This window comes from Gavialis gangeticus, unplaced genomic scaffold (assembly GCF_001723915.1).
Source record: "Gavialis gangeticus isolate Ggan-Ray unplaced genomic scaffold, GavGan_comp1, whole genome shotgun sequence".
Classification (NCBI taxonomy): Eukaryota; Metazoa; Chordata; order Crocodylia; family Gavialidae; genus Gavialis; species Gavialis gangeticus.
The window spans coordinates 64,758,003-64,782,019 of NW_017729022.1; the positions used below are offsets into that span (position 1 = coordinate 64,758,003).

At 44.3% G+C, this 24,017-nt stretch overlaps 1 protein-coding gene across 1 annotated transcript in view; it reads left to right on the forward strand.

The window, feature by feature from the left end:
- MYH9 (myosin heavy chain 9) overlaps nucleotides 1–24,017 on the forward strand; it is a 113,072-nt gene that overhangs the window by 49,034 nt on the left and 40,021 nt on the right. The window contains exons 4-14 of the mRNA XM_019515299.1: nucleotides 7,736–7,763; nucleotides 8,659–8,752; nucleotides 14,974–15,066; nucleotides 15,775–15,838; nucleotides 16,491–16,589; nucleotides 17,791–17,934; nucleotides 19,187–19,282; nucleotides 20,321–20,439; nucleotides 21,401–21,553; nucleotides 22,574–22,747; nucleotides 23,531–23,704. Coding sequence (XP_019370844.1) covers nucleotides 7,736–7,763; nucleotides 8,659–8,752; nucleotides 14,974–15,066; nucleotides 15,775–15,838; nucleotides 16,491–16,589; nucleotides 17,791–17,934; nucleotides 19,187–19,282; nucleotides 20,321–20,439; nucleotides 21,401–21,553; nucleotides 22,574–22,747; nucleotides 23,531–23,704 — 1,238 coding nt within the window. The remainder of the gene's footprint in view (nucleotides 1–7,735; nucleotides 7,764–8,658; nucleotides 8,753–14,973; nucleotides 15,067–15,774; nucleotides 15,839–16,490; nucleotides 16,590–17,790; nucleotides 17,935–19,186; nucleotides 19,283–20,320; nucleotides 20,440–21,400; nucleotides 21,554–22,573; nucleotides 22,748–23,530; nucleotides 23,705–24,017) is intronic.

A 24,017-nucleotide genomic window follows, 5' to 3' on the forward strand; every position in this document is an offset into this window, starting at 1 on the left:
CCCCCCCCCCCCTAAAATCTCTCAAAACAAAAGCTCTGAGTTTGAGGTTGTAGCCACTTGCCCACTGTACCAGCACATGCAAAAGCAGGTCCAGCACTCCCTCCAATTCATCTGGCCTCTCTCATGGTAAAAGGTTTCATTGATGAGCATTGTGTACATGATGCCTTCTTAATCCAAATTGCTGGTTTAACAATGCTTTTGGGAGGCAAGTGCTTTAAGGCTCTGAAATAAATCTAGAATGAGGTCTGATATTTGGGGATCAAGATGAGACCAGGCTGGGCATTGCCTTTTTTCCCCACTTTATAGCCTGAAAATAAGGAGCAGTTATCCCTTGTTAGGTAAATTTGAAAACTATTGTTTCTCAACTGTGGATGCTTGAATCCACTTTTGATTGAAGTTTTTCTCTGCCAGCTGGTCTGAAACACAGGAACATGGCTATAATTAGACTAATGAGCTACTTAGGCATGATGCAGAAGAGTAGTTCTCTTTCAGGTCAGAAAGCAGATGCAGATTCCTTTCATTTACTCTTTCCTGACTGTCCTAATAATAATGAGCAACTGAGGCTGTGGTACCCAGCATATCCTGCCTTGAAGAGTAGGTTGTACATGCCATCAGTGTTGGAGCCGAGCCACGCTCCGAGTTGAGAACTGCCCAGCATACCTGAAAATGGGTACCTCTTTTTCTGGCAGCTGACCTCTAAATCTTGCATCCGTAATGGACTGTGAAAAGTCAGAATTGTATGGAACACGTAGCAGATCCTGGAATTTAGAGCAACTCCTGAACTGGAGCAGCTTTTAAAGAGTTTTTTGCTTTTGTCGTACTTTAACGGCTCTTTTTTGGCCCTTTGATGGCTCTGACTTCCTGTTGCTCAATGTATTATTTGAGTTGTCTGTCCATACACAATTAGAAGAATTCCAGCTATCCCAGGGGCTGCTGCTTTGCAACGCTGGGAAAGAATTTCCCCCTGGATTCCAAAGGGAAATGTTTCCTTTTATGGTAGTGTCTGCATGCGGCCTTGTGACTTGCCTGTGCTTGCAGGTACATTCCTGCTGACTTAAGGAGGAGGTGACTAACACAGCTGCCATGGAGAATGCAAGTGGGAGGGGGGCAGCATAGCACTGAAAGGTTCTGGATGTCCCTGTCTAGGGTTTTTCCTGCCTGCTCACCAGCTAAAATGCTGGGCCCACTAATAAGGTGTGAAAGGAAGGCTTTGTGTTTTGCCAGTTACCTGTAAAAGATCATATCGACTGGGTTCCACTGCTAAGTTGCTGCCTCCTTCCCTCTCCCCCTCCTACCAGCTTCTGAAATCCCCCTCTGACCAAATGTGACAGAACTGTCCCCCCTGGGCAAAGTGACATCAGCTCTCTCTGCTGACATCTGGCCTATGTGGCTATTTTGACAGCGTGTTGTTGCGAAGGATAGGGATGCTTCTGTTTAATGTTACCTCTTGTCTCAGATAGGCTTCCTGCACATGCCCCTCTGGAACCCATATTTGAACCTAACTTTTTCTGCTAGCAGATTAACTGCTTGTCTCTTACTGGCAAAGTTTGAAAAGGCCATAATTACTCAGAAGCACAGTATTCTCCGGGACCACATCCGTCTGTAACAGAGAACCACCCGAGTGTCTGTTCTCCTGAATGCATTTCCTGAGGCTGTGCACAGATTACTCATTAGTTATTGCCCTGATCCACCCTCAAAGTACCCAGTCTGGCACGTGCCTAGACAATCCATTGACCGGCTAGAGACCTTCATGGGTGTGGCCTTCTGAACAGCCTCAAAGGTCCAGTCCCTGCCTGCCCCAAGCAGAAGCAGAGGGCTGATGTTCTTAAAGATATTGAATATAATTGTAAGTCTTCAATAGGTTTAAGAGTTTTACCTTTGACCAGAGGCAATACAGGTTTGTAATTAAGATTGCTAGATGTTTTCTTTTGCAAGGCTTGTTCTGGTTGCTTAAAACTTTGCCAGACCTGGAAAACTTCAGTCCAAACTTTTGATTAAGGTATTGGCTTTGCCTGAATATTTTTTTGTAATGCTTCAAGAAAATGATGTCTTCTGAAAATGAAATAGTGTGGAAAATATGCTGCTTTTTCCCCATGTTAAAAATGTATATGGATATACAGGTTTCCCTCGCTTTATGCTGTACACGCATTCCTGGAAAACGGTGTGTAACTCAACTTAAACACTTAATCTGTGGCACGTGGGTTCCTAACCTGTGGTACATGACCTTGATGATCCAGCCGTGGTGTATGAATCAATGTGGAGATGATACTTTTGTGCCTCCATGCTCTGTAACAGGGACTGCACTTGATAGGAGCTAGAGGATAGTATCAGATGTCTTTTTCTGGTCCATGAAAAATCATCCAAATGGCTAACAAAATCCTTGTTTGATATATCTCCTATACAACATACAGCCCGTTGGCTGGATCCAGCCTATGGGGCTACTGGCAAGCCACCAGAAGTTGGGGGGACGTGGCTAGGAGAGTGGTCTGCCACAGAACTGGGGGCCCTTGGACCCCAGTGGATGTGGCAGTGAATGGTTGGAGGGTGAGCAAAGGCTGATTACAGTTCCAGCCACTTTGCCTATCGCCACCACTGTGGCCCTATGTCCTCACCTGCTGGCCCTGACAACACTCTGTGTTGGAGCCACCATGTGCTCCAAGCCAGAGATAGTGGTGCTGCTACTTTGTCCTGTGCTGTAGCAGCAGCCACATCTCCATGTCAAAGCTGAAGCTGCCAGAGCTGCTGCTGGCACTGTGTACCCTGGCCTGGGTGTCACCCACAAGGAGCTACATGGTCTGATCCAGCCCAGGGCACAAGGTGGGTTTGACATCCCTGTTTTATAGAGTAGTAAGCTAGAATAGGGAGACAATTTTTACCTCTTTATATGGCATTGGTGAGGCCAGGGCCCAGAATGTCAGGTACAGTTGTGGTGTTAACATTTATTTTTAAAAGATACTGCAAAAACTGAAGAAGGTACAGAAAACAGCCTGCAACATTGAAAACAAGGGTAAAATCTTTATAGCCAGAGACTTGTGCTTGATCTCTCATTTTCAAAAAGAGGATTGAACAAGTATTTATTTTCTTTCCTTGAAGATACTGGGAACTAAAGTGTTCTTTAATTTGGTGGCAAAAGGCATAACGAGAAATAACGGTTGGAAGCTGAAGCCAGACACATTAATATCAGACATTGGACACATTTTTAACAACGTAGGTGACTAACTGCTGGAACGGACTCTCAAGGGAAGTGGTGGATTGTCAATCTCTTGAAGTCTTCAAGAATGGATGCTTTTTTGGAAATTGCTGAATGCAGAACAAGGGTGATTGGGTAATATTTAATGGGCTCTTAATCCAAGAGGTCAGACTAGATGACAGAGGCTAAGCCCAGAAGAGACTGAATCTAATGTGTTCAGAGTATGAGCATTTGTGGGAGCAGGGTAGAAACAGCTGTTTGAATGTGCTCACTAAATATTTATTGGATAGTTATATTTCCTATTAGAGGTACATCAATATTGGTTGCATATCAAATCGGCACCAATGAAAGGAAAATCAACATTATTGGCTATCGGCTTTTTTTTGGCTGGTGTAGCCATTTTATTGTTACTGATAAATATAATATGCCTTCTGGCTGTGGCCTCCAGATGCTGCTTGCATGTGCACAGCTGCACGCATGCACGTGGCTAGGAATGCAGCTGGGCAGTGTGGAGAGCAGGTAAGTCTGTGGTAGGGAAGGGGTGTAGGCAAGGAAAGGGGCATGGGGGTGCAGATCGAGGCCCCCACAGTGAGGGAGGGAGTGGGGCTGGGACTGGGGGTGCTTCCCAGCCACGATGATGAATGGGACCCAGGGGAAGGAGCAGGATGGAGCTGTGGGTGGCTCCTCCAAGGGGCGTGGGGAGAGGGGGCAGCTTCCCGCTGCTGTGCATGAAGGGGGCATGTGGCCCCCCAGGTTTGTGCACAGGGTGGATGTGGACTGCTCACTGTGGGTTTGGGGCTTTCCGCTCTGCTGCCTTTCCCTTGGGAGCTCCATGCCAGCCATGCATCCCTGCCCACCCACCAGCAGTGGAGGCGACAAGTTGTGCCTCCCACAGCCGGCCTGGGGCTTCCAAGGGAAAGGCAGCAGGGTGGAGAGCCCTGAGCCCAGAGCAAGCAGCCCACCTCCACCTTTGCCCTGCTCGGCTCCTCTCCAGTTAAGCATCCCTGCACTTAAAAATGGTGGTGGCAGCCCTTGAACTAAAGCTCATTTGATGAGCTTTAGTTCAAGCACCGCTGCCACTGTTTTTAAGTGCTGGGACACTGATCCCCTGGATGAGCTGCCCACTGCTGTCTCGCTCCTGGCTCTGGCCCCAGGTCCCATTCACCTCCCCACTCCTTCCCTCACTACTTCATTTTCACTCCTGATCGTTGGAGTTCTTGGAGCATGAGGCCCAAGCAACAAGCATGTCCTGTGAGACTACAGAGTATCTCACCATTACCCAAAACCAATGAGGTGCTTCATGGCATTTGATGGTTAAAAGGATATCTACATTTCTGTCCCCCTCCTCCCATGTCTCACAAAGACTGTTAAAATCCTTGAATGTTCACCACCCCAGCAGTTCTACATCTCTTGCAAAAACTATCGTCTAGGAATGTTTTATTACCTTACAAGTCTGTACTGACATAGTTACCATTTGCAGGGTCTTATTTCTCATGTCGTTATGCAACTTCTTCAGCCCCTTTACCCCAAGCTAACATGGAGTGCATGCCCTAGATTGCGCTAACCTACACCTACTATGTATCCATGTAGATACCATGCGTGGGGTCCTATATTGTCCTCCAACTTTATGAAGCCATGTAAAAAAATCCTAATTTTTAATGTTTTCTAATACAGTCTGTAATATATCACCAAACCAGCTCTAGCCTTGGGCTACTAGAGTGTTTTTTGCTTTTTTTCCCCCTGTGACAGCTGCTGGAGCTGTTGTTGCACTTGGCTGAGGAACCCAGAGTGAAGGGACTCTCCTGTGTGCTCAGTGCTCCCCCTGCTGGTGTCTAACAACATACAAAAAAGGAAACTTCCCAGGAGTCAAACACAAGGCACGGTGTGGGGGGAGGGGGCAAGGAAGTACATGGGACTGAGGTTGTTGGGGTAGGAGAGAGGAGCTGAAGAACATGGGGGCCACAGGGGCAGGAGGCAGGAATTGGGGAAGGTATAGTAAGAATTTTTGTGGTAGGGATAGCACTGAAGGGGAGCATGGAGATGGGAAGGGGAAGAACAAAAGGGGAGAGGATGATGCTGGTAGAACAGAGGCAGTGAGATCTATGACTGGATCATATTCTGTCCCCAGAACTGGAACTGAACCCAGGATTTGAGTTTCTGCTTGCTAGACAGCAAAGGAACATAGCTAAGGAACCCAATAGCAAGGAGTTTCCATTCTTTCTTACGGGAGGTCGGCATAGCGGGTAGCAGCCTTCTATATCTGCCTGGTGCTTGGCTGCCTTCAGGATGGGGATTGTATAGTGAATTAAGCCATCTGTTACAGGTTTTATAGTGCTGACAATCATTTAAGCATTGGAGCCTCTTCCAAGTAAAAGGACCTCAAGTACGAAGTCCGTGGTGACCTTCAGAAAGTCTAGATACCTCTCACTTCTTAGAACAAAGCGCTTTGCTGTAATGTGGAAGTTTTAACTTTTTTAACCTTTCATTGGGGAATTGGAATATCCTGATGCTGCTAAACAGCGTTCCCTCTAAGCTGTGCAGCGTGGACAGGCGCACCTGCGTGGCCGTGCACACCACACCACTTAGAAAATGTAGAGCAGTATGGTTCCATGTGATGAGATGACTGGGCTTCTTAATTATGGGTCTGTTTAACATGGGGAAGTCATATTCCTTTGATATTTATATAAAAAGAAAAACTGCAGTCCAAGTGTCCACCTCTGGGCCGTATACATCCCTTGATGACTTAAACTGTGGCCCTGTGGGCTGCTGGTCTGAGCACTGCTCTCCTACCACTGCTGCCAGAGCCTCCAGGCTCCCCTCCCTCCTCCAGCTTCCACAGCCTTCCTCCCTGGGGCGGTGGATGAGAGGCTGCACCATCCTTGGGGCTGAGGGACCCTGCAGGAAGACCTGGAGACCTTGCTTGGCATGAGAGCACTGTTATTGTGTGGGGTGGGAGGCATGCAGCATGGCAAAGGGGGAGTCACATATTTCAGTATACAGGGTGAAGAGCTGGTACAGCGCCTTGAAGGGCTGTCTGCAATAGTAATGGAGGGCAGCCTGCATAACAAAGTACAATGTGTGGCCTGTGGCTCCCAGGCTCGTGGACAGCCTTGATGTAAAAGTTGCAAGTCAGTCACTCAAAATAGGAAACCCCACTGTTAAGGCTGTGCATGTAACCTGGAGAATTTAGTCCCTTGTATCCACGCATAGCAACACCATTTTTAACTACATGATCACAGGTTGTTTTCCCCCACCAGCTGTGTAATGGATGGAGCTGCTGTGGGAGTGAGCAAGTGTTGTAGCTAAGGACAAGTAAGACCCTTTCCACATCTATTACAGAAGTTGGCAAATGAGGCAGGGGAAGAGAGGATGGTTCCAGGGTGGGGGCAGTTCATTGCTGCGTGGAGAGTTGGCCTCCATTCCTGCACCACCACAGACCTCTTCTGTGATGCTGGGCAAGTCACTTAAGCACAGTAGCAGCCTCTAGCAATTTTTGTCTCTCCTTCTGGGCATCCAGCTTGAGGCATCTAGGCACTGATCTGGGAGTAGTGCTATAAAACCCAACTTCTCTGAAGACTCAATTGACAGTTCTTTTGCTTTTAATTTGTGCACCTCCATCCTGTTTGTGTAAAGGGGGCGATAATAGCAGCTTGCATCATGGGGTGTTGTAAAGCTCAGTTCACGGTTTTAAAGATCTGCAGTCCCCTGGGAACACGATAGAAAAGCCCACGCAGAAACTAATAATCCTCTACTGAATGCAGGGTTTGGACAGCCTGCAGCAAATATGTGGGATTGTATACTAAACAATGAGAATAAAAAAGCAATCGCTACCCAGTTAGTGAGCACCGTCCATACTGTTCACAGAATAAGCCTGGGTTTGGGGCGGAGAGGGGAGGGCATCTGCATGATCCCGTACAAAAGACTGTATTGTAACAATGTGCACATACAGCCGAATTAAGATTGTGGGGGCAGCTTTCATCCTGGTACTTCCTAACTGTTAAGTGCCAGTGCATTGTAATGCAGCTTTAATCATTCCTCAAGTACAGTACTTGGGGAGGAGTCCAATCCTTGCTTCACTTTTATGATTTCACTGTTAGGAAGCACCAGGATTAAGACTCCCTTGCTTTAAAGTTAGGTCAGTCTGCTCCCTTTTGTATCTCTGCTGGGGTTTGAGTTGCATAGGCTGTTCTGCATGTGCTAGCCAAGTCGGGAGATGCAGGGACAGATCAACAGAGGGATTCTAGCCTTGCCCCAGAAAAAGCATCGTAACAATAGATACTGGTTTATGCTGCATAAAGTACACGTGGAGGAAAAACATTGCAAATAGCTGTGGTGTTTCCACACTTAGGAAGAGGCGGAAACTCTGGAGAGGTTGTTAGGTGGCTAGCCACAATTCTAAAAGTGCTTGCATTAGAGGGTTTATTATAAGCTTTTGGTCTTCATGCCTTGGTCAGTGCCACCATATTCCCTGAAGTTAACAGATAGACTTTCATGTGAGTGCGTTTTGCCTTTTCTGACCTTTTTTTTGTGTTTGTTTTATTTCAGATCGAGAGGATCAGTCCATTCTCTGCACGTGAGTATTTCTATTCTTCAGCTTGTGCTGGTGGCAGGTCTTGTGTGTCTTTAGGGCCTTCCAAACAGACTTTTATTGCGAGTGTGCTGCAACAGGAAGTCAGATGAAGTTTTAGAGTCTGGGAAGCATTTGCTTCCATGCTTTCTACCATGAAAGTCCTTCCCCTGACTGTAGGTTTTATCTCTTTCTGCAGAATTATTGCTTTTCCCTTACCCTACTCCCCCTTCCCAAAAGTGGTCTTGAAGTGGGTGCCCTAGTGGAAACATTGCTTTCTGCATAAAAACATTTGGACAGAGCCTTTGTGGGGAAGAACTAGTGTAGCAATTGGGGTGTATGTTCTCATTTCTGTTATCCAGGCTGATGATAATGTAGTACTCTACGTTATGTAGAAACGGTTGTACTCTACACTGCAGTTGCCTTTGGCCAGCCACATGTTAGGCTGAGCCTCATCCTTCAAAGTTCTGGTGTTGAAGGAGTTAAGTGCAAATCTTCTGCTTAGAAAAAGCCTTCCTTTGAAGGCTTCACTTAATTGCGTTTGACCCCCTCCCCCCAGCTCCACAGCTGTCTCCCAAACTATTCCTCAACCACTTGGATGCAAAGGCTGCCAAGTGACTGGAAAGCAACATTGCCTTTATTCTTCCCTATGTCCTTCACAAAAAAGTCATGAGAAATTGGCTGAATGACAGGATGAGAGAAGAGTCCCAGCTGTAGGCTTTCGCTCAGTGAACTGTTTGGGTTCACCGTTTAACGTTTGTATTTGAGGGACTTGCCATTACAGTCTTGGAATAATGTTAAAGAGCTCTATGGCCAACAGAAGGATGCATGGTGTTTAAAAATATGAATGCGTTTTGCTCCTTTTTTTGTTCTTGAATGAATCCCAGGCTCTCTCTTACAGAGGTGAATCAGGAGCTGGTAAAACAGAGAACACCAAGAAGGTTATTCAGTATCTGGCTCATGTTGCTTCCTCACACAAGTCTAAAAAAGACCAGGTAAGAGACTTTGCCAGCTTAAGGAATGGCCCACCAGTTGTAGCATATTTGAAAATATCTGTTATAACTTGCTGAATCCCTGATGGTGGATGAAAGACTAGGAGCCACTTTGTGCCAAAGGGAAGGGAGAAAACACTGAGTTATGGAGCCTTGGGACTTTTTTTGGCAAACCATGGGTCGTGGACCTAATGTAACTCCTTTGATTTCAGTGGAGTTGAAGCACGGCTACAACTTTGCCCCCTAATGTCTTGGCGTAATATCTGTGTACCCAGAAGCACAGTGTAAACAATTATCACTCCTCCATCATCTGATGCATCATTTTAAAATATGACTGGGTGATCAGTCCATGCAGTTTATTGTCTCTATCCTTGGAATAAAGGTTATGTCCTTTCATCTATGCCACAGCTTCCCTGTGCCATGTGGCTGGCTCTGAGTCTGCCCTCTCCAACTTGGAAACTGGCTATAGCTACATGGGTGTGATTTAAACCCAAGCCTGAAACCGTAACTAACAGAACTGTAAATGGGTGGAAAGCATCAAATACAATAGGACACAAGGATGGGGAGGGAGGGTCTTTTGAAATTGTCTCACTTTATATTTTCTTTCCCCTCCCTCTCCCTTTGATGGATTATGGCCGAACTCAGCAGTTGTATCTTCGTAGGTGAGCTGCACGTTTACTGCACGTTCTGCACCAGGAATGCGTTTTCTGTCAATCTGTGTGATTTTTTTTTTTTTTTCAAGGAGCTTCTCACTACACACCAATGTCACTTTCTGCAACTAGACCATCCTGTAGACAACTCACGGTTGTGATGCACAGCAGCCTTTTGTCAGATGCTCTCAACTGGGAACTAAAGTTATATCAACACGTTCACTCGTGTGTGCTCGGTATTAATTTGCACTCAGAGTTTCTCTTGCAGAACTTCCCAAGCACACTGTATGGGAAGTGTTCCTGCAGTTACCTCTCCAATGGAGTTGTAGGCTTTCTAAAAACTGCGTAGATTCTGGTGTGCATGGTGTCCTTAACCAGATGGACCTGGCTCTCTGTCTAGCCCTTCGCCCCAGGAAGTTAGCTGTGGGTGCAGGTTGCTGGGAAAGGTCAGGAAGGAGCTGCCCTGCATAGACTGGATGTTCCAGTATTGTGAGCTCGTTAGCCAGATTTAAACACATGGGAAATATAGTGAATTTCTAAGCTTTGTAATGAAACAGACACCAAGTGCATCTCGTGTTTAAAAAAAAAAAAAAATGCTCTTGGTAACTTATTGTATAGGCATGCTGCGTGTGTGTTTGGGGCTGGAGGAAGTGGTAGATGAACCAGAAACTGTCTCTGCATGCAGACATGCTGTGTGTATGTGTGCGTGTGCACACATTCTAATGAGTGGCTTCTGGAATCCAACCAAAACGTAACTTTCCACGTGCCAAACTTACTTGAGACATAGGAAAGCTTTTTCCACAGGCTGTCAGTAGCTGTATTTAGAAACAGCTCTTTTTTTTGCTTTTATATATACTTTTTTTTCTATGAGTATGTGTGGAAAATAAAACTGTCAAGTCCAGGATCCTACTGCCGCTTATTCTCAAGAGAAATACCAAGCATCTGGCAGACCAAAGATCTGGATAGGGGATAAGCTAACCTGTAGGTGTGCTGCTCATGATTTCTTTGAAGTCCAGCTCCATTTTAAAATTACTGTTACAGAATTTTGCAAGCAACTGTGTGCTGTTAACTATGGATGTTTACTGTCAGCTTCACCAATAATGATTAGAGCTATACAGGATCATTAATGTTAGATGAGGATGTGCCCTCTCTGCAGCTGTCCAGGACTTTGCAAAGCATAGGCCTGAACCTGGATTTTAACTATGGTCTTTTGTAGGTAATTTAAGTAACTCTTGAGACCTTGGGTCACCCATCAGCACAGGCTTATTTCCCCCCCCACCCCCTTCCCAGATAGACTAGACTTGTACTAAATCTTCCCTGTAAACAGTGGGCAACAAGTCTGGAAATGGAGCTTCTAGCCAGGTCGCTCACAGACTGTGCAGCATGGAAGTGGTGCTGTATGCAATGGTCTAGAAGGTTTTGCCTTTCTAGTATCTCTTAGTAAAGGCCTAAAGCTCCTGCTTTTTCAGGGACAGCATTTCTAGACCCCTTCTAGACTTCTTCTGTCAGCTTCAGAGGTCCTTTTGCATAAAGGCCAGGAACTTTTATTGTAAGGTGCTTTAAGGTTACAGAAGTTTTTGGTACTGTAAGGTTATAGCAATTTCTAATGCAGTGACTAACATTAACCAGCTTCTAAATTAAATATCAGCCCATTATGGCAATGATTTTTGTCCCCTATACAATTTCATTAGGATCCCTTCCCCACCCCTCCCAGTTTTGGGAATGTGGGGTGAGTGAACTGGGGCTGATGCTCTCTGCCTCTTCAGATGTCTTAAATCATGGGAGAGAAAAGAACAACATCTCCAAGACTGCAAATATTTTTAGCTTTTAATTAGAAATTGAAGTAGTAGTGCCAAGTGTTGCAATTTTTATCATTAATGGGGTGGTGAACTGTGCTTTTATTCCTTTTAAAACCCCACTGCTGGAATTGCATTACTTGAGAATTTCTGCTTCCCTTTTTTATAGCTTTAAAAAAAAGGCGGGGGGGGTCTGGTCTTCATATTTGCAGAGAGAAACTTATAAACCCAAACCTCAGAGGCTAAATAACAAAAAGGGAAATAAAGTAATTTCAGACTTGTTTTTTTTATAGTCTCATGATTTAAAAAAAAAAAATGGCCTCATGACTTCTGAAGGCCTGGCTATCTGTATGTAAAAGTTAGGGCTGGTAAAACTCCTGCTATCTCTTAAATTTGGGGCTGCAGGAGGAAATTCAGTGTTTTAGAGGGCATCAAAGATCTTGGCAGCCTAGTCAGATATAGAATCATGGTGGGAATACTTAAGAGCCTGCACCTTCCCAGTGACCCAGTCCCTGCTACTGTTGTATGAGAGATGCTGTACACACTTTAAATGCATGCCATTGAAAAAAAAATAGTGTTCAGATCAAGGACCTGCAATTACAGGTGCTAAAAGCTGCTAGTGTCTTAATGATAGGATCCTGGGAATTCCTGCTGCATTCTCCAAATTCTAAGGATCTGTTCTGGGAGGTGGGAGCCTGACTCTTCTTTATGGAAGGATGTGTAGACCTCCACATGCTGCTGCTTCTACTCTTCTAGCGGAGCCTGGTAAAACTCTCACATTTGGAACAGCAGTATGAATTCTGTCCCTTCCTCCAATGAGGCATAACCTTTTAGAAGCCGCAAAAATGCTAACCTCAAAAGCAGACGAGGTTCTCTGGGTAAATTCAATATCTTTTATTAGACCAAGTAAAATAGTTGGAAAAATTCTTCTTTGCAAGCTTTCGGGTACAAACACCCTTATTCAGGCTGAGGAAGTCTGCAGTTGGTCTGTGCTCTTCCTGGATGGAATAGAATAGAAGCCAGAGGCCAGTATGCGAGAGTGCCAGTCAGTGAAAATGCCGATTTGAGGCAGTCAGTGGGTGAGAAACAGGTTGGGGTGGGGGGAATGTAGACCTGGTGATAAGATACAGCTAGTAAAGAGTAGAGAGTTTACCTGGGGTATCAGGTGTTAGGCAGGTTATAATGTGCCATAAATCCAATGTCTGTGTTTAGTCTATGAATATTTTTTTTTTTTTTTTTTGTATCTAGAAGATCACAGAACAACTGCAGGTTTTTTCAGGCTGAGAAAGGGTGTTTGTACCCAAAAGCTTGCAAAAGATTTTTTTCCAACTAAAATAGTTGGTCTAATAAAAGATACCTGATTTACCCAAAGAACCTTGTCTGCCTGTCTCCTTGGATCAACACAGCTACAACCTATACCCCTGAAATGCCAAAAGCACACTGTTTTTCTGTGTAAAATTTACATTATTGAAATATTCAAGTTACTTAATTCAACATGAGAGAGAAGGAGTTTGATGCTTTTTATGGTAGCATTAACCTTTTAATTGGGTGCACTGTTGGAGTAGTATGCTTGGACTTGCTACTGCAGAAGTTTTGCTTTTCTGTCCCGCAGCAATATTCTATTAATCTGGATCCTGTGATTTTGCTTCTGACTTGTCTGGCTCTGGCCTTCTCCAGCTCTGGTAGGAGGAACAGGAACTTAATACTGTGACCTGCCTAGAGTTGCTTTATAGATTCTGCTGGTGTTGTCTTCCCCTTCTCTACACATTAGATTCTACTAACCCTGATCTGTCACTATTTATCCTTTCATTCTTGAGTTAAAAACACGACGGGGTTAATTTATCTGCAGGGCACACGTTGCTATGAGACTGTCGGTTTCTGATTTCTTTTGTAGCTAAATTTGACCTTGCAAATTTCATTTTTAGCCAAAGTCTGACTGTCATTTTCCTCTAAACAGTTCCTTTTTGATCTCTCCCTCCTTAATCCTGCAGTGAAGTTGCACTGTTGAATGTGTGACATTGCTCATTTCCATAGCAACAGATTGCAGTCGCAAACGGAGGATTAGGACTTCACGGGATCAAACGGGGGAGAATGGCGGGTGGAAGGGTGTTCCAGTTCCTGCACATTGATGCAACATTGCTGACCAACTTTTTTAATAGCAAACTTAAGGCTTTCTTCCCAATACAGCCAGTGTGTGGCCTTGTGATGATTAGCAGCTGTCCCAGCTTGTGTTCCCTTCCTATGTTGAAACCCTTTTGTACATGCTTGACAGTGAATACAGACTTCTTTGTGCCTATTTGTTTTGTGCATACAACTCTACGAGCAAATTGCAATGAGTAGCCTTGTGAAAGGAGTTGGAGGAGAATATGTGACTCTGCTCAGTAAGAACTAAGAACTCCAGAGGTTCCAGGCCTGGGCTAGGGCAGGTCGTTCAATATCTCAGCCTTAGCTTCACCATCTTTAAGGAAGCTAACACTTACTGTGCCTATCCCTTACAGAGGTACTGTGAGAATTGGCCAAAGTTGTTCATGCACCTTGAGAGCGAAAGGAGCTAGAGAAATGATTTTTTCATACTACTGCCTCCATAGGGCTGAATCCTGGAGATCAGCTTTCATGGGCAAAATGTTACAGTATTCCTGTGCATCATGCAGCAGTTGCAAAGGCTTACTAATAACTGCTGAAAGGAGAAATGTTAACCTAGTTGTCAGTTTTGGTATCTAGGAATTCTTTTTGCCTATGGCTAATCTTAAAATATATGAAACTCTGTGTCCTTGCAGAGAGAAGAAGGCTGTTTTTTTTGTTTTGTTTTTTTAATGAGGAAAATAAAAACCTACAGTCTACTGAAAAATGTTTGTGTTTCAGCAGTTGACTGCTTGGCATGGGTAACGACTCTGACTTGCCTATGGATTCCAGCATTTGAGTGGGGTGTGCTGGCAGAGCAGTTAGGGATCATTAGCAAATGCCTTCGATGTGTGGTTTGAGCCTTGGTCTGCACTTGTGGTGATGACCACCCCCAGTCAACTCAGTTATGAATGGGTTTTTGGCCTAGGGATTCGAACACGGCTGGATGATGGCTACAGAACCTGGTGTGTCGTGCCCGTGCTAGCCCTACATAAGCCTGGGTAGGCCTTTTGTCCTTTTTTACTTAGCAGTCTGGTGTCAGGAGGAGTTTTTGTTGAAATAGAGGGTTATGTAGCCTGTGCTGGGATACAATTAGTTCCTTTTTGCACATCCTCATAAAGGAGTTTTTTTGGTCTGTGTGGGGAACTGAGAGCCCTGATGCAAGTGAAGATTTTATTCACGTCCCACCAATTTGATGTATGTTTTGATGCTCTGTTACTGGCAGCATTCAGGTCTGTGTCCCAACAGAAAGTCTGCGTGTGGGGCCTTTTAATGTTTACTCTTCATGCCCACATAACTGTCTACTGCTGGGCTCTGGGCCTAAGGTGAGAAAGAACATCTTTTTTTTGTTTCCCCTGGAAAGCCAGTGGGATAGCCCGATAGCCAAAACCTGGAAGTTGTCTCAGAAGAGGGGTGGACTGCATTGTTGTGAACTAGAAAGGAGGGGATATTTCTTGAGGAAACAAGTTCTCCAAAATAAGAACTAGCACACCCCAGATATTTGAGACCATATTCCAAAATCCAATTTAGCTTCTCTATGCAGGTGCCAAGCTGATCTGAGAGGAAGCTTCAGCCTCCCTGACTAGTTAAGTCAGAAGGTCCAGGTTAAGGTGTCGGACTGATGCCCATTTCATCCACTTCTGATTTTTCTGTCTAGGGAGAACTTGAAAGGCAATTGCTTCAGGCTAACCCCATCCTGGAGGCTTTTGGAAACGCCAAGACAGTGAAGAATGACAACTCCTCAAGATTTGTGAGTATGGTCATCCTGCGTGAATGCTGCTGCCTCTGGCTTTCTGGAGGAAGGAGCCATGAGCTTGAGAGGTGTTTTGCTCTACTTTGGTGTCTGGCATGCAGCCTTGGGATGTCCTGGTCTCTGTTTGGCTTCTCTTGAGTGAAGCTGAGGAGCAGTTTTCACTGGTCAGGGGATTATCCATGAAGTGGCACTGACAGGTTTGAGCTCCTGGTATGCAAGATGTTGAACTTGTGCCAGAACTACTCGTGCCATTGTTTCACTCTCTGTTCAGCTTCCTAACTGAGGTTAGTGATCCTTAGTATATTTATTCTGGAGTGCAGTGGAAGGCAACTCGGGGAGCAGGGGAAGTTGCAAACAGTTGAAGATAAATTCTAGCTGGGCACAGGCAATTTAGAAGGTTTCTTATCCCATATGGCATGTGAAATTGGGGAGAGGGAAATCCACTTCAGCATTAAACTTTAATGCGTTTCCTGGCTCCTAAGCCATTTGAATGCCTTGACATAGCTCTTTATTGATACGTTTTTGATCATGGTGAGTACTTCTTAAGTAGCTGGTGTTTTTGTGTTGGCTGAGGTTGTGCTCTGCGTAAACTTGCTTGACTTGTTGAATTTTTTTCTCTGCATTGGCAGAGGTCCTAACCTAGGCTTTCTAATGTAGTTAGTGGCAAAAAAGGAGCACTAATATTTCAATTCATGTCTTCCTCAGGGAAAGTTCATTAGAATCAACTTCGATGTCAATGGCTACATTGTCGGAGCCAATATTGAAACTTGTATCCTTTCCATGGAGCCACTCAACAGAAATAAGATAAAGGATGTGTGTGTGGGGGGGGTGATAACGTACCTGTTTGTCTACATACAACCATTTAGTGTCTGCTGGCTCAAGGATGAGGTAAGAGGGATTGAACTTTCCTCAGAATATATTCATCGTGGGCTAGCGAGATCCTCTTGAGAGCCTAGTTTTGTCCATGGGCAGCAAGGGAGCTTGTACTGAAGAGTACGGCATTTTAGAACCTGACTGGGGTTGCAGCAAGAGTCCCTTGTGGATGAAATGACATCCTGAGTAGCCTCAGGATTTTGTGAGACCTTTCATCTCTAATCAGAAAAGACAGAGCAGAGTGGTAAGTATTTCTTTGCACTGACAGTTCAGTCTCTCATCATTGCTGTGTGCCCCCCATTTGGCTAACTCCAACTGGAATGGAAGCACAGTTTAAACTGAGTCAACCAGTGGGGTGTTGAGGAACTGTTGGAGTAGCCCAAACCTTTGAAGGGGCAATGCAGGGCATTAATAATCAACCTGCCCCTCCTAGGAACTAGGTTGAAAGGTGCTGATGTTAAGTGTAATTTCCCTCCTGCCATGGGTGGTGAGAGTATTGTATGAAGTAACTTGTCAGTATCTCCTGTGGTCCTTGACTCTTTATGAAGATCTACTGGAGAAATCACGTGCAATTCGTCAAGCCAAAGAAGAGCGAACCTTCCACATCTTCTATTACCTACTGTCAGGGGCAGGGGAGCACCTGAAGAGTGAGTGTTTTTTTTTGTTGTAACTGTAGGGTTCCTTCCTCTGCAGCTTCCCGATGTTTCCAGACACTTGCAGTCTTTGGCCTAATGTTGTCCATTTTTTCTAAATACATGGATCTTCCTTTCACTCGGCTGATTAGGGCCTTCCCCACCCCGTTTGGTTTCCTCAAAACTTGCTTCTCTAGTTTCTTCTTGTGCTTATCTCATTGCTAGTGATACATCCACACCCTTCCATAGCTAAACTACAATTCCATGTATGATCTTGCCTTTTATAGTGTAAGCTCCTCAGAGCAGGAATGGTCGCATTATAAACTTGGCACTTAGCAGAAATTAGAATAACATTTGGCACCTGTGCAGCACTAGATGTACATGTTCTTTGCTAGCATAATGCCTCCATAATTTTAGAGTAACCATTGCTTACTTAAAGGAATCTAACCCCACACAGTGTGAGGTCTGTAGGTTGGAACTGTGGGAGGGTAGAGGTGACAGGGAGAGAGCCCTCCTCAGAAATGTACTGTCTCTAGGGCTATATATCAACTTCCAACTGATTTGAAACAAATGCGGTATGAGATGTTGGAGGCCCTTCACTTGCAGGGCAATCCTTGCCTCTAATGGAAGTAGAAAACAAGAAACACCAGGGCTTCTTTTGGCAGAGTATGCCAGGACAAATGGAGTGGTCAAAAAGCAGTTTCTAGGTTGAAGAATAATCTAATACAGAACTACAGAAATCCAGCGCTAAGGAAAGTAATCTAAACCCTGGTTCATCTACCAAGACTCTGTTTCTGCTGGGGACAGGAAAAGAACTGATGGCCACATTTTTAAAGGTAAAGGGGTGCCTAATAAGCCTAAACAATTTTGAAGAATCCACTTAGGTAACTAAATTCCTCTGAGAATCTGGTGCTGATCTCTTGGCTAGAGAGAGGATGGAATAACAAAGGTTGTCTTGTTCTCCTGTTTCTGACTCTTGAGAGGCCAGAACAACTAATCAATGCTAACGTACAATGTTTGGAAGCATTTTTAATGAGGTTGGAACTGGCAAATGTTAACAAATGAAAAGCGTAGATGGCTATAACTGAACTTTTGAGAAGCTCAGGCAAAAAGAATGATTCAGTTTGGACTTGGCTTCAACTACCACAGAGAATGCTAGTTTGTTGCCTGTAATGAAGGCTACAATAACTTCTTGTCTCCCTCATTCTCCTCTAAGCTGATCTGCTGTTGGAGCCTTACAACAAATACCGCTTCCTTTCCAATGGGCACGTTACAATCCCAGGTCAGCAAGATAAAGATATGTTTCAGGAGACCATGGAGGCAATGAAGATCATGGGCATCCCAGACGAAGAGCAAATAGGTATGGATCCACTGAAGAGCCTGGGAATGCATGGGAAGAGGGGATAAAACTATTGTAGCTCAAACAAAACAGAAGTGTATCAAATATAGTATGTTTAGTACATAAAGGTAGGTAACCAGTGATGTGTCTGAGCAGAACGCTTGGTGGAGGTGATGATGCCTCTACCTGGAGGCCTAGTAAGAGCAGTCTAACTAACAGCCATAGTGACCTGTTGTCAGTGTTTGATGTATATTGTCGAGCATACTTCTTCTGGCGCATAGAAGTTTCAATGGTTCATCTGCAAAGATGGGATGGAATGTTTTGTCCTCACTGGTCTAGGTGTGAAGTGCATTAAATGTCTCATTAGGCTTACAAGAATAATACATATGGCAGCCGTCTGGACAGTAAGTATATTTAGTTTGGAGGGAGAGTCTAAACACTAACTATCTTCATTTAGATGAGACCATATAAAAATAAGCTGTCTGTCTGAGTGCCAGGTCTCCCCATTCAGCTGTCAGGCTGTTGGATTCCTTACCATGCCAGTGGGAGCATGTGTGTTTCTTTTCTGCCAATCCTGAAGTAGCATCTGTGGAGCCTTTGTTCTTTGTGGACATATGAGTTTTGCTGCCAGAAAGAATCGTGCTGTAAAATGGCTTGTACTATGCTAGGCAGGAGGGACGAGAAGAGTCTTCTACGTGAGTCCCTTTGAGGGAGTGAAATCACCTGACGGTGGCTTACTTTATTCAGTCCTAATAAAAGTTACTTCTTGTTGAGTGTTGGTCGGTGCAGTATGAGGTCAACATTTTTCAGTATTTGACATTGACAGTTTTCCTTCCCTATTCTGGAAGATGCTTGGTCTACACGTCCCCAAGAGGCATCTGCATTTGTGAAACATGGCGATAGAGGTATTTCATTATGCCATCAGCCATAATTGTAGTACAGGTACTCTGATGCCCATGCTTCCCTGCTGCACTTTGTGTTTTGGAGGCATGGACATTTCCACTATGCCTACAAGGAGATAAAAATGATCTAGATGAAAAGAATAGATCGCCCCACCCATAAGTGGTTCACACTCTTGATTGTTGGAGTCAGTTTGCTCTTTGCCTCTTGCCTTTTCATATATTGCTGTTAAAAAGAGAAACATGATCCTCCAATCTGATGCTAAGAGGAACGAAATGTCAGCTTGTGCTGTTTATTTGCCTGATACTTACCTAATGTAGTCTCGCTTCCTTCTGAATGAGACCTGACTCTTTTTTCCTTTTTACTCTAAAAGGCTTGCTGAAGGTTATTTCAGGTGTTCTTCAGCTTGGCAACATAGCCTTCAAGAAAGAGCGCAACACAGACCAAGCTTCTATGCCAGACAATACAGGTAACAACCCACAAAAATGAGAGATACTTCTCTTTACACAGACTTGTCTATCGCAGTCAAGGACAGCCCTGAAAGCTTAATTTTTTTTAGCAAAATATATATATTTATGCATCACTTTATCTTATGTAGGATTACAGCCAGCTTTGGGTGGGAAAGCAGCAGTGTTTTTGTGCAGGTGCTGGGCAGGAAATGCACATGGCAACCAGTTGAAACTGGGTTATGCTAGTGTCATGGAAGTTGAGCCTTAATAGTTGTGCTCACATTTTCACACAACTCAAAACAATCCTCTGACTCGCTCCATGATTTAAGGAAATATCCTTCTTGTTTACAGTTCTGCCCACTGTACACTAGGTTGCATTTCTCTGGTGAGTGTATAGAATACCTACTTCTTAGCTGCAGTTTGTCCTTGTGTAGTTGTAAATAATACCCTATCTCACTTGGAAGGAGCCTGCCCAGGAGACATCTCTCCAATACCCCATTAGATTTACTGCAGAAGCATTTATAATAGACCAGTAAATAGGAAGCTGCTAAAGTCCTTTAGAAAGTGGGATTGTGGCTGTGTTTTGAGTCGTATCATAGTTTAAGTAATCTGCTTCAAATGACTTCCCTCCAGAGAGGAGAGGGGAACTGTTCTAATTCCAGATTAAAATCTCATCCACTGATTGTTGCCCAAAGAGACCCTGTAGCAGGTGCAGATAGAATCATTAACTTGAAGTCCTTTCTAGTGTTTCAGCTACTTGGAAGCATCCTCAAATCAGGGGCAGGCTGTTGACTTGCCTGTGCTCTCATGCTACTAACGTAGTGATTCACCAATATCCTGTGAAATTTACTCCTGTGGCTTAACACACTCCATTGGGTTTTTTTGATCTCTTCTCTTGATTGTCTCATTAACCTGCTGTTCCATTGAGAGCTGTGTGATGCCAGTACTTAACCCCCTGGGGAATAGATTGTCGGGAATATCTTTTTCCTCCATTGGCTTACTGTGAAACAAAAGGAGCGTTAGCCTTAAACTTCTCTTTGCTTTCTCTTCCCCTCAAGCTGCTCAGAAAGTGTCCCATCTTTTGGGTATCAATGTGACAGACTTCACTAGAGGAATTCTCACTCCTCGCATCAAAGTGGGACGAGATTATGTCCAGAAAGCTCAGACCAAAGAACAGGTATGTGCTCTGCAAAAGCAAGTGACCACTGGGGTTGTTAGTACCACAGCATTGAGATTAAGGGTACAGATGTCTTTGGTGTACACCTCAATTAGCCATCTTAACTGCCACAGGGGATCACAACTGGGCATGAGCAAAGTAATATTGAAACTGCTTTAGTGTTTGCCTTCCTTTCCTTGTATAGAAGTTGATAGTGCAGGGTAGGGATGGTTCCTGTCTCCCATGCAAAGTGACTGGGCTTCCTGTGCTAAGGAAGCATGAATGTGACTTGGGGCCGGCAGTCTCTCTAGGGTGTGAATTCACCAAGTGCCTTATGCCAAATCGGCATCTTCCTGCTGTCTAATGCAGGCAGTAGTCTTCTTGAGCAGGTCGGGTTCAAGGGTAGTGGAACTTGCTGTTTATCCTTAAGGTTAGGCAAATGTCACAGAATGCTCATCCTTTAAGGTGTAAAATGGAGCATGTAATGCATGGCCTGGACCCAGCACCACGAGTGCTGCACAGGACGCCCCCTGTGCAGCACTTGTGGTGCTGGGCCCAGGTCTCAAACAATACTTCTGGTTCCATCCAGCCTATGGAACAGAATGAGTTTGAGGCTCCTGGATTATTCTAAATGTTCTTATTTTGCAACCCTGAGAGGTTGCCATCCTTAAAACCACTGCTCTTTGAGAGGACTAGACAGAACTTACTTTTCTGAAAGCACCTGGTGTAGCATCCTACCAGAAGCTGGATGCTGGAACTTGAACTTAATGGACTCTGCAATATGGCAAATCCTCCATTCCTTCCTACTGAGATGAGACACTTAGTCATTTTTTTCAGCTGGAATAGTCTCTCAAATGAGACGAGTTTTACTGAGCTGGGAGTGATGACAGACTACAACCCGAGTCTCCATTGTTAACAAATCCGTGTGCAATTTAGTTTGGGCTTGTAATGTGACTCTAGCTTTTGTTTCCTTCCTATTCAGGCTGACTTTGCCATTGAGGCTCTGGCCAAAGCCACTTATGAGCGCATGTTCCGTTGGCTAGTGATGCGCATCAACAAAGCACTGGATAAGACAAAGAGGCAGGGGGCATCCTTCATAGGAATCCTTGACATTGCTGGCTTTGAGATTTTTGAAGTAAGCAAGTGTTCCATTTTTGCAGCTAGTGCAACAGATTTTCTGTTCCCTGGACTTAAAGGGAGTTCCACTGATAAGCAGTGTCTGTTTTATAGCCTTGTGAAATGCCACCTAGTAACTATTCTTTGGTATTTCACATTTTGCTGCAAGTATTTAATCTACAATACCTAGTGTATCTGAGGCACTGCTTCCTTCTAGAATATGTATCATGGATATTGTAACCATATGTATAGTTCTGTATAATCTTGATTCACCTTTGATAGATTGTAGTCCAAATTATCTCTTAACCTTCAGTGTGTAAATTAATGATGTTTAGAGTCTCTTTTTTGTGACATGAAGTGTAAGAGGGTTGCCGTTTTGTGTTTGCTTAAAAATATTCCAGGACATGTTAAAGAATGATCCTTTGACAATTATTTGTTCTTCTGCTGCCTGATGAAAGTTAGCTTTCTGCAAAGGACAGTGCATGGGTCAGAATAAGCCCAGATGTGCTCCAACTGACGCACTTGTGCCTATCCTGCCAACATGTGCTTCTTTCCAGGACTTGTAGAAATCCATAAGGAAAGAAGACTATGCTTGTCATTGCTCCTTGAGCACAGATTTGTTAGTGTGGGGGGAGCTCCTCCCTCCCCACATTTCAGGCCCCTATTAATGCTTAGTTCTAGGAAGGTTGTTCATCAGCTCTGAGGCAAAGGGAGACTTTCCTGGTCCCTGTTCTGAGAAACTGCAGCAGCTCCTACTGTTACTGGTAAATGCCTTGCAAAGAGTTTGGAGAACTGTGTGCATATGAACTCTCCTAGAGGAATGCAAAAGTGGTGCAGTTGTGACATGAAACTGCAGTTAGCAGTAGCCTTTTGCTGGTAAAGATACTGCCAAACACTTGGAGAACACTGGATATTTGGCTAATATCCCTCAGGTATAGATGTGATCATAGATGTTGATTTTTATCACTGTTCCAGTTCTCAAGCAGAGCTGGCCATTGAGGTTAAGTGTCCCTTTAACTTCTTTTCTTTACTTGACCAGCTGAACTCATTTGAGCAGCTGTGTATCAACTACACAAACGAAAAGTTGCAGCAGCTCTTTAACCACACCATGTTCATTCTGGAGCAAGAGGAGTACCAGCGAGAGGGCATAGAATGGAACTTCATTGACTTTGGCCTGGATCTGCAGCCTTGTATTGACCTTATAGAGAAACCGGTAAGGAGCTCATTCACATTGCAGAGCAGTGAGAAGACTGCCGCACTTGCTTCATAGTCTTAAGGTTTGTTATGTTTACGGCCCCCTGAGACAGCCTGGGAGCTGGCTTTGTAACCCTTCACCTGAGCAGTTGAGTGTGCCCACTTTCCCTCTTGTCTCCAAAAAAATACACTGATTGGCTATACCAGTGTCAAATTTTCTAAATCAGTATCATATGAATGTCACCTGTTCAGCCATTTATCTGTAACCAAGTTGGCTAGATTTGCATAGCGGTCTGATAAAGATCCAAACCTTGCTATGATTTGGCAGGCTGCTAAATCATCTGAAACTGTAATAGGAAACGGTATCCTTCTATCGTAATGTCTTGTCTACTAAACACACCAGTATATGAGTAAAATTCCCTCGTTCAAAGAGTATAGATTGATTTGTGAAAACTTCCTGCTGTGATGCCCTGCATTCTCATTCCTTGTGTCTCTGCCTAGGAAGAGTAGCGCAGTGTGTAGTGCTAACGCTCTTTCTTCCATTTAAAACGAAACAAAACTTTCTACCTAAAGTAATTGTCTTTATGAGATCTTTTGTACAAGGCGCCATCTAGAAACCAGCTGTGGAACTAGAGGAGTTATTTTGCAATTTATGATAACACAGAAGCAGCTAGTCTGTTTTAATACAACTCCTGCTGTTTTTAAACTTGGTTGGGTATCTTTCATTTCAAAGTACTGTCAGTATTGAGAACAATATTGCTGTGCCTTTACTGAGATGTTTTGGTATCTCTCCCTCATCTAGGCTGGTCCCCCTGGCATATTGGCACTGTTGGATGAAGAGTGTTGGTTCCCAAAAGCAACAGACAAAAGCTTTGTGGAAAAGGTGATGCAGGAGCAGGGCACCCACCCCAAGTTCCAGAAGCCAAAACAGCTGAAAGACAAAGCTGACTTCTGCATCATTCATTATGCTGGCAAGGTAAAGAATATGTGGCCATTGCTTTGGGTGAAACTAGAAGGTGTTGCAGCATTCTCTACAGACCTATCAAGAGTTACTAGTTTTTAGACTCAGTGCTTCTCATATCAATGGAAAAAATGTTTTGGTTTCCTGGGGACCCCCTCAAATGCCCTGCTGTCAAGGCCCCGGAGAACTTACCTGTAATACACTGGCTAGAAGCATTGATAGTGACAAACTTCAATCTATGAGGCCACCAAATGTTGGTAGTGACTTGGCAAGTTCAGAGCAACACCATCTCATTTGAAAAAAAAAAAAAAAAAAAAAAAAAGAAAAT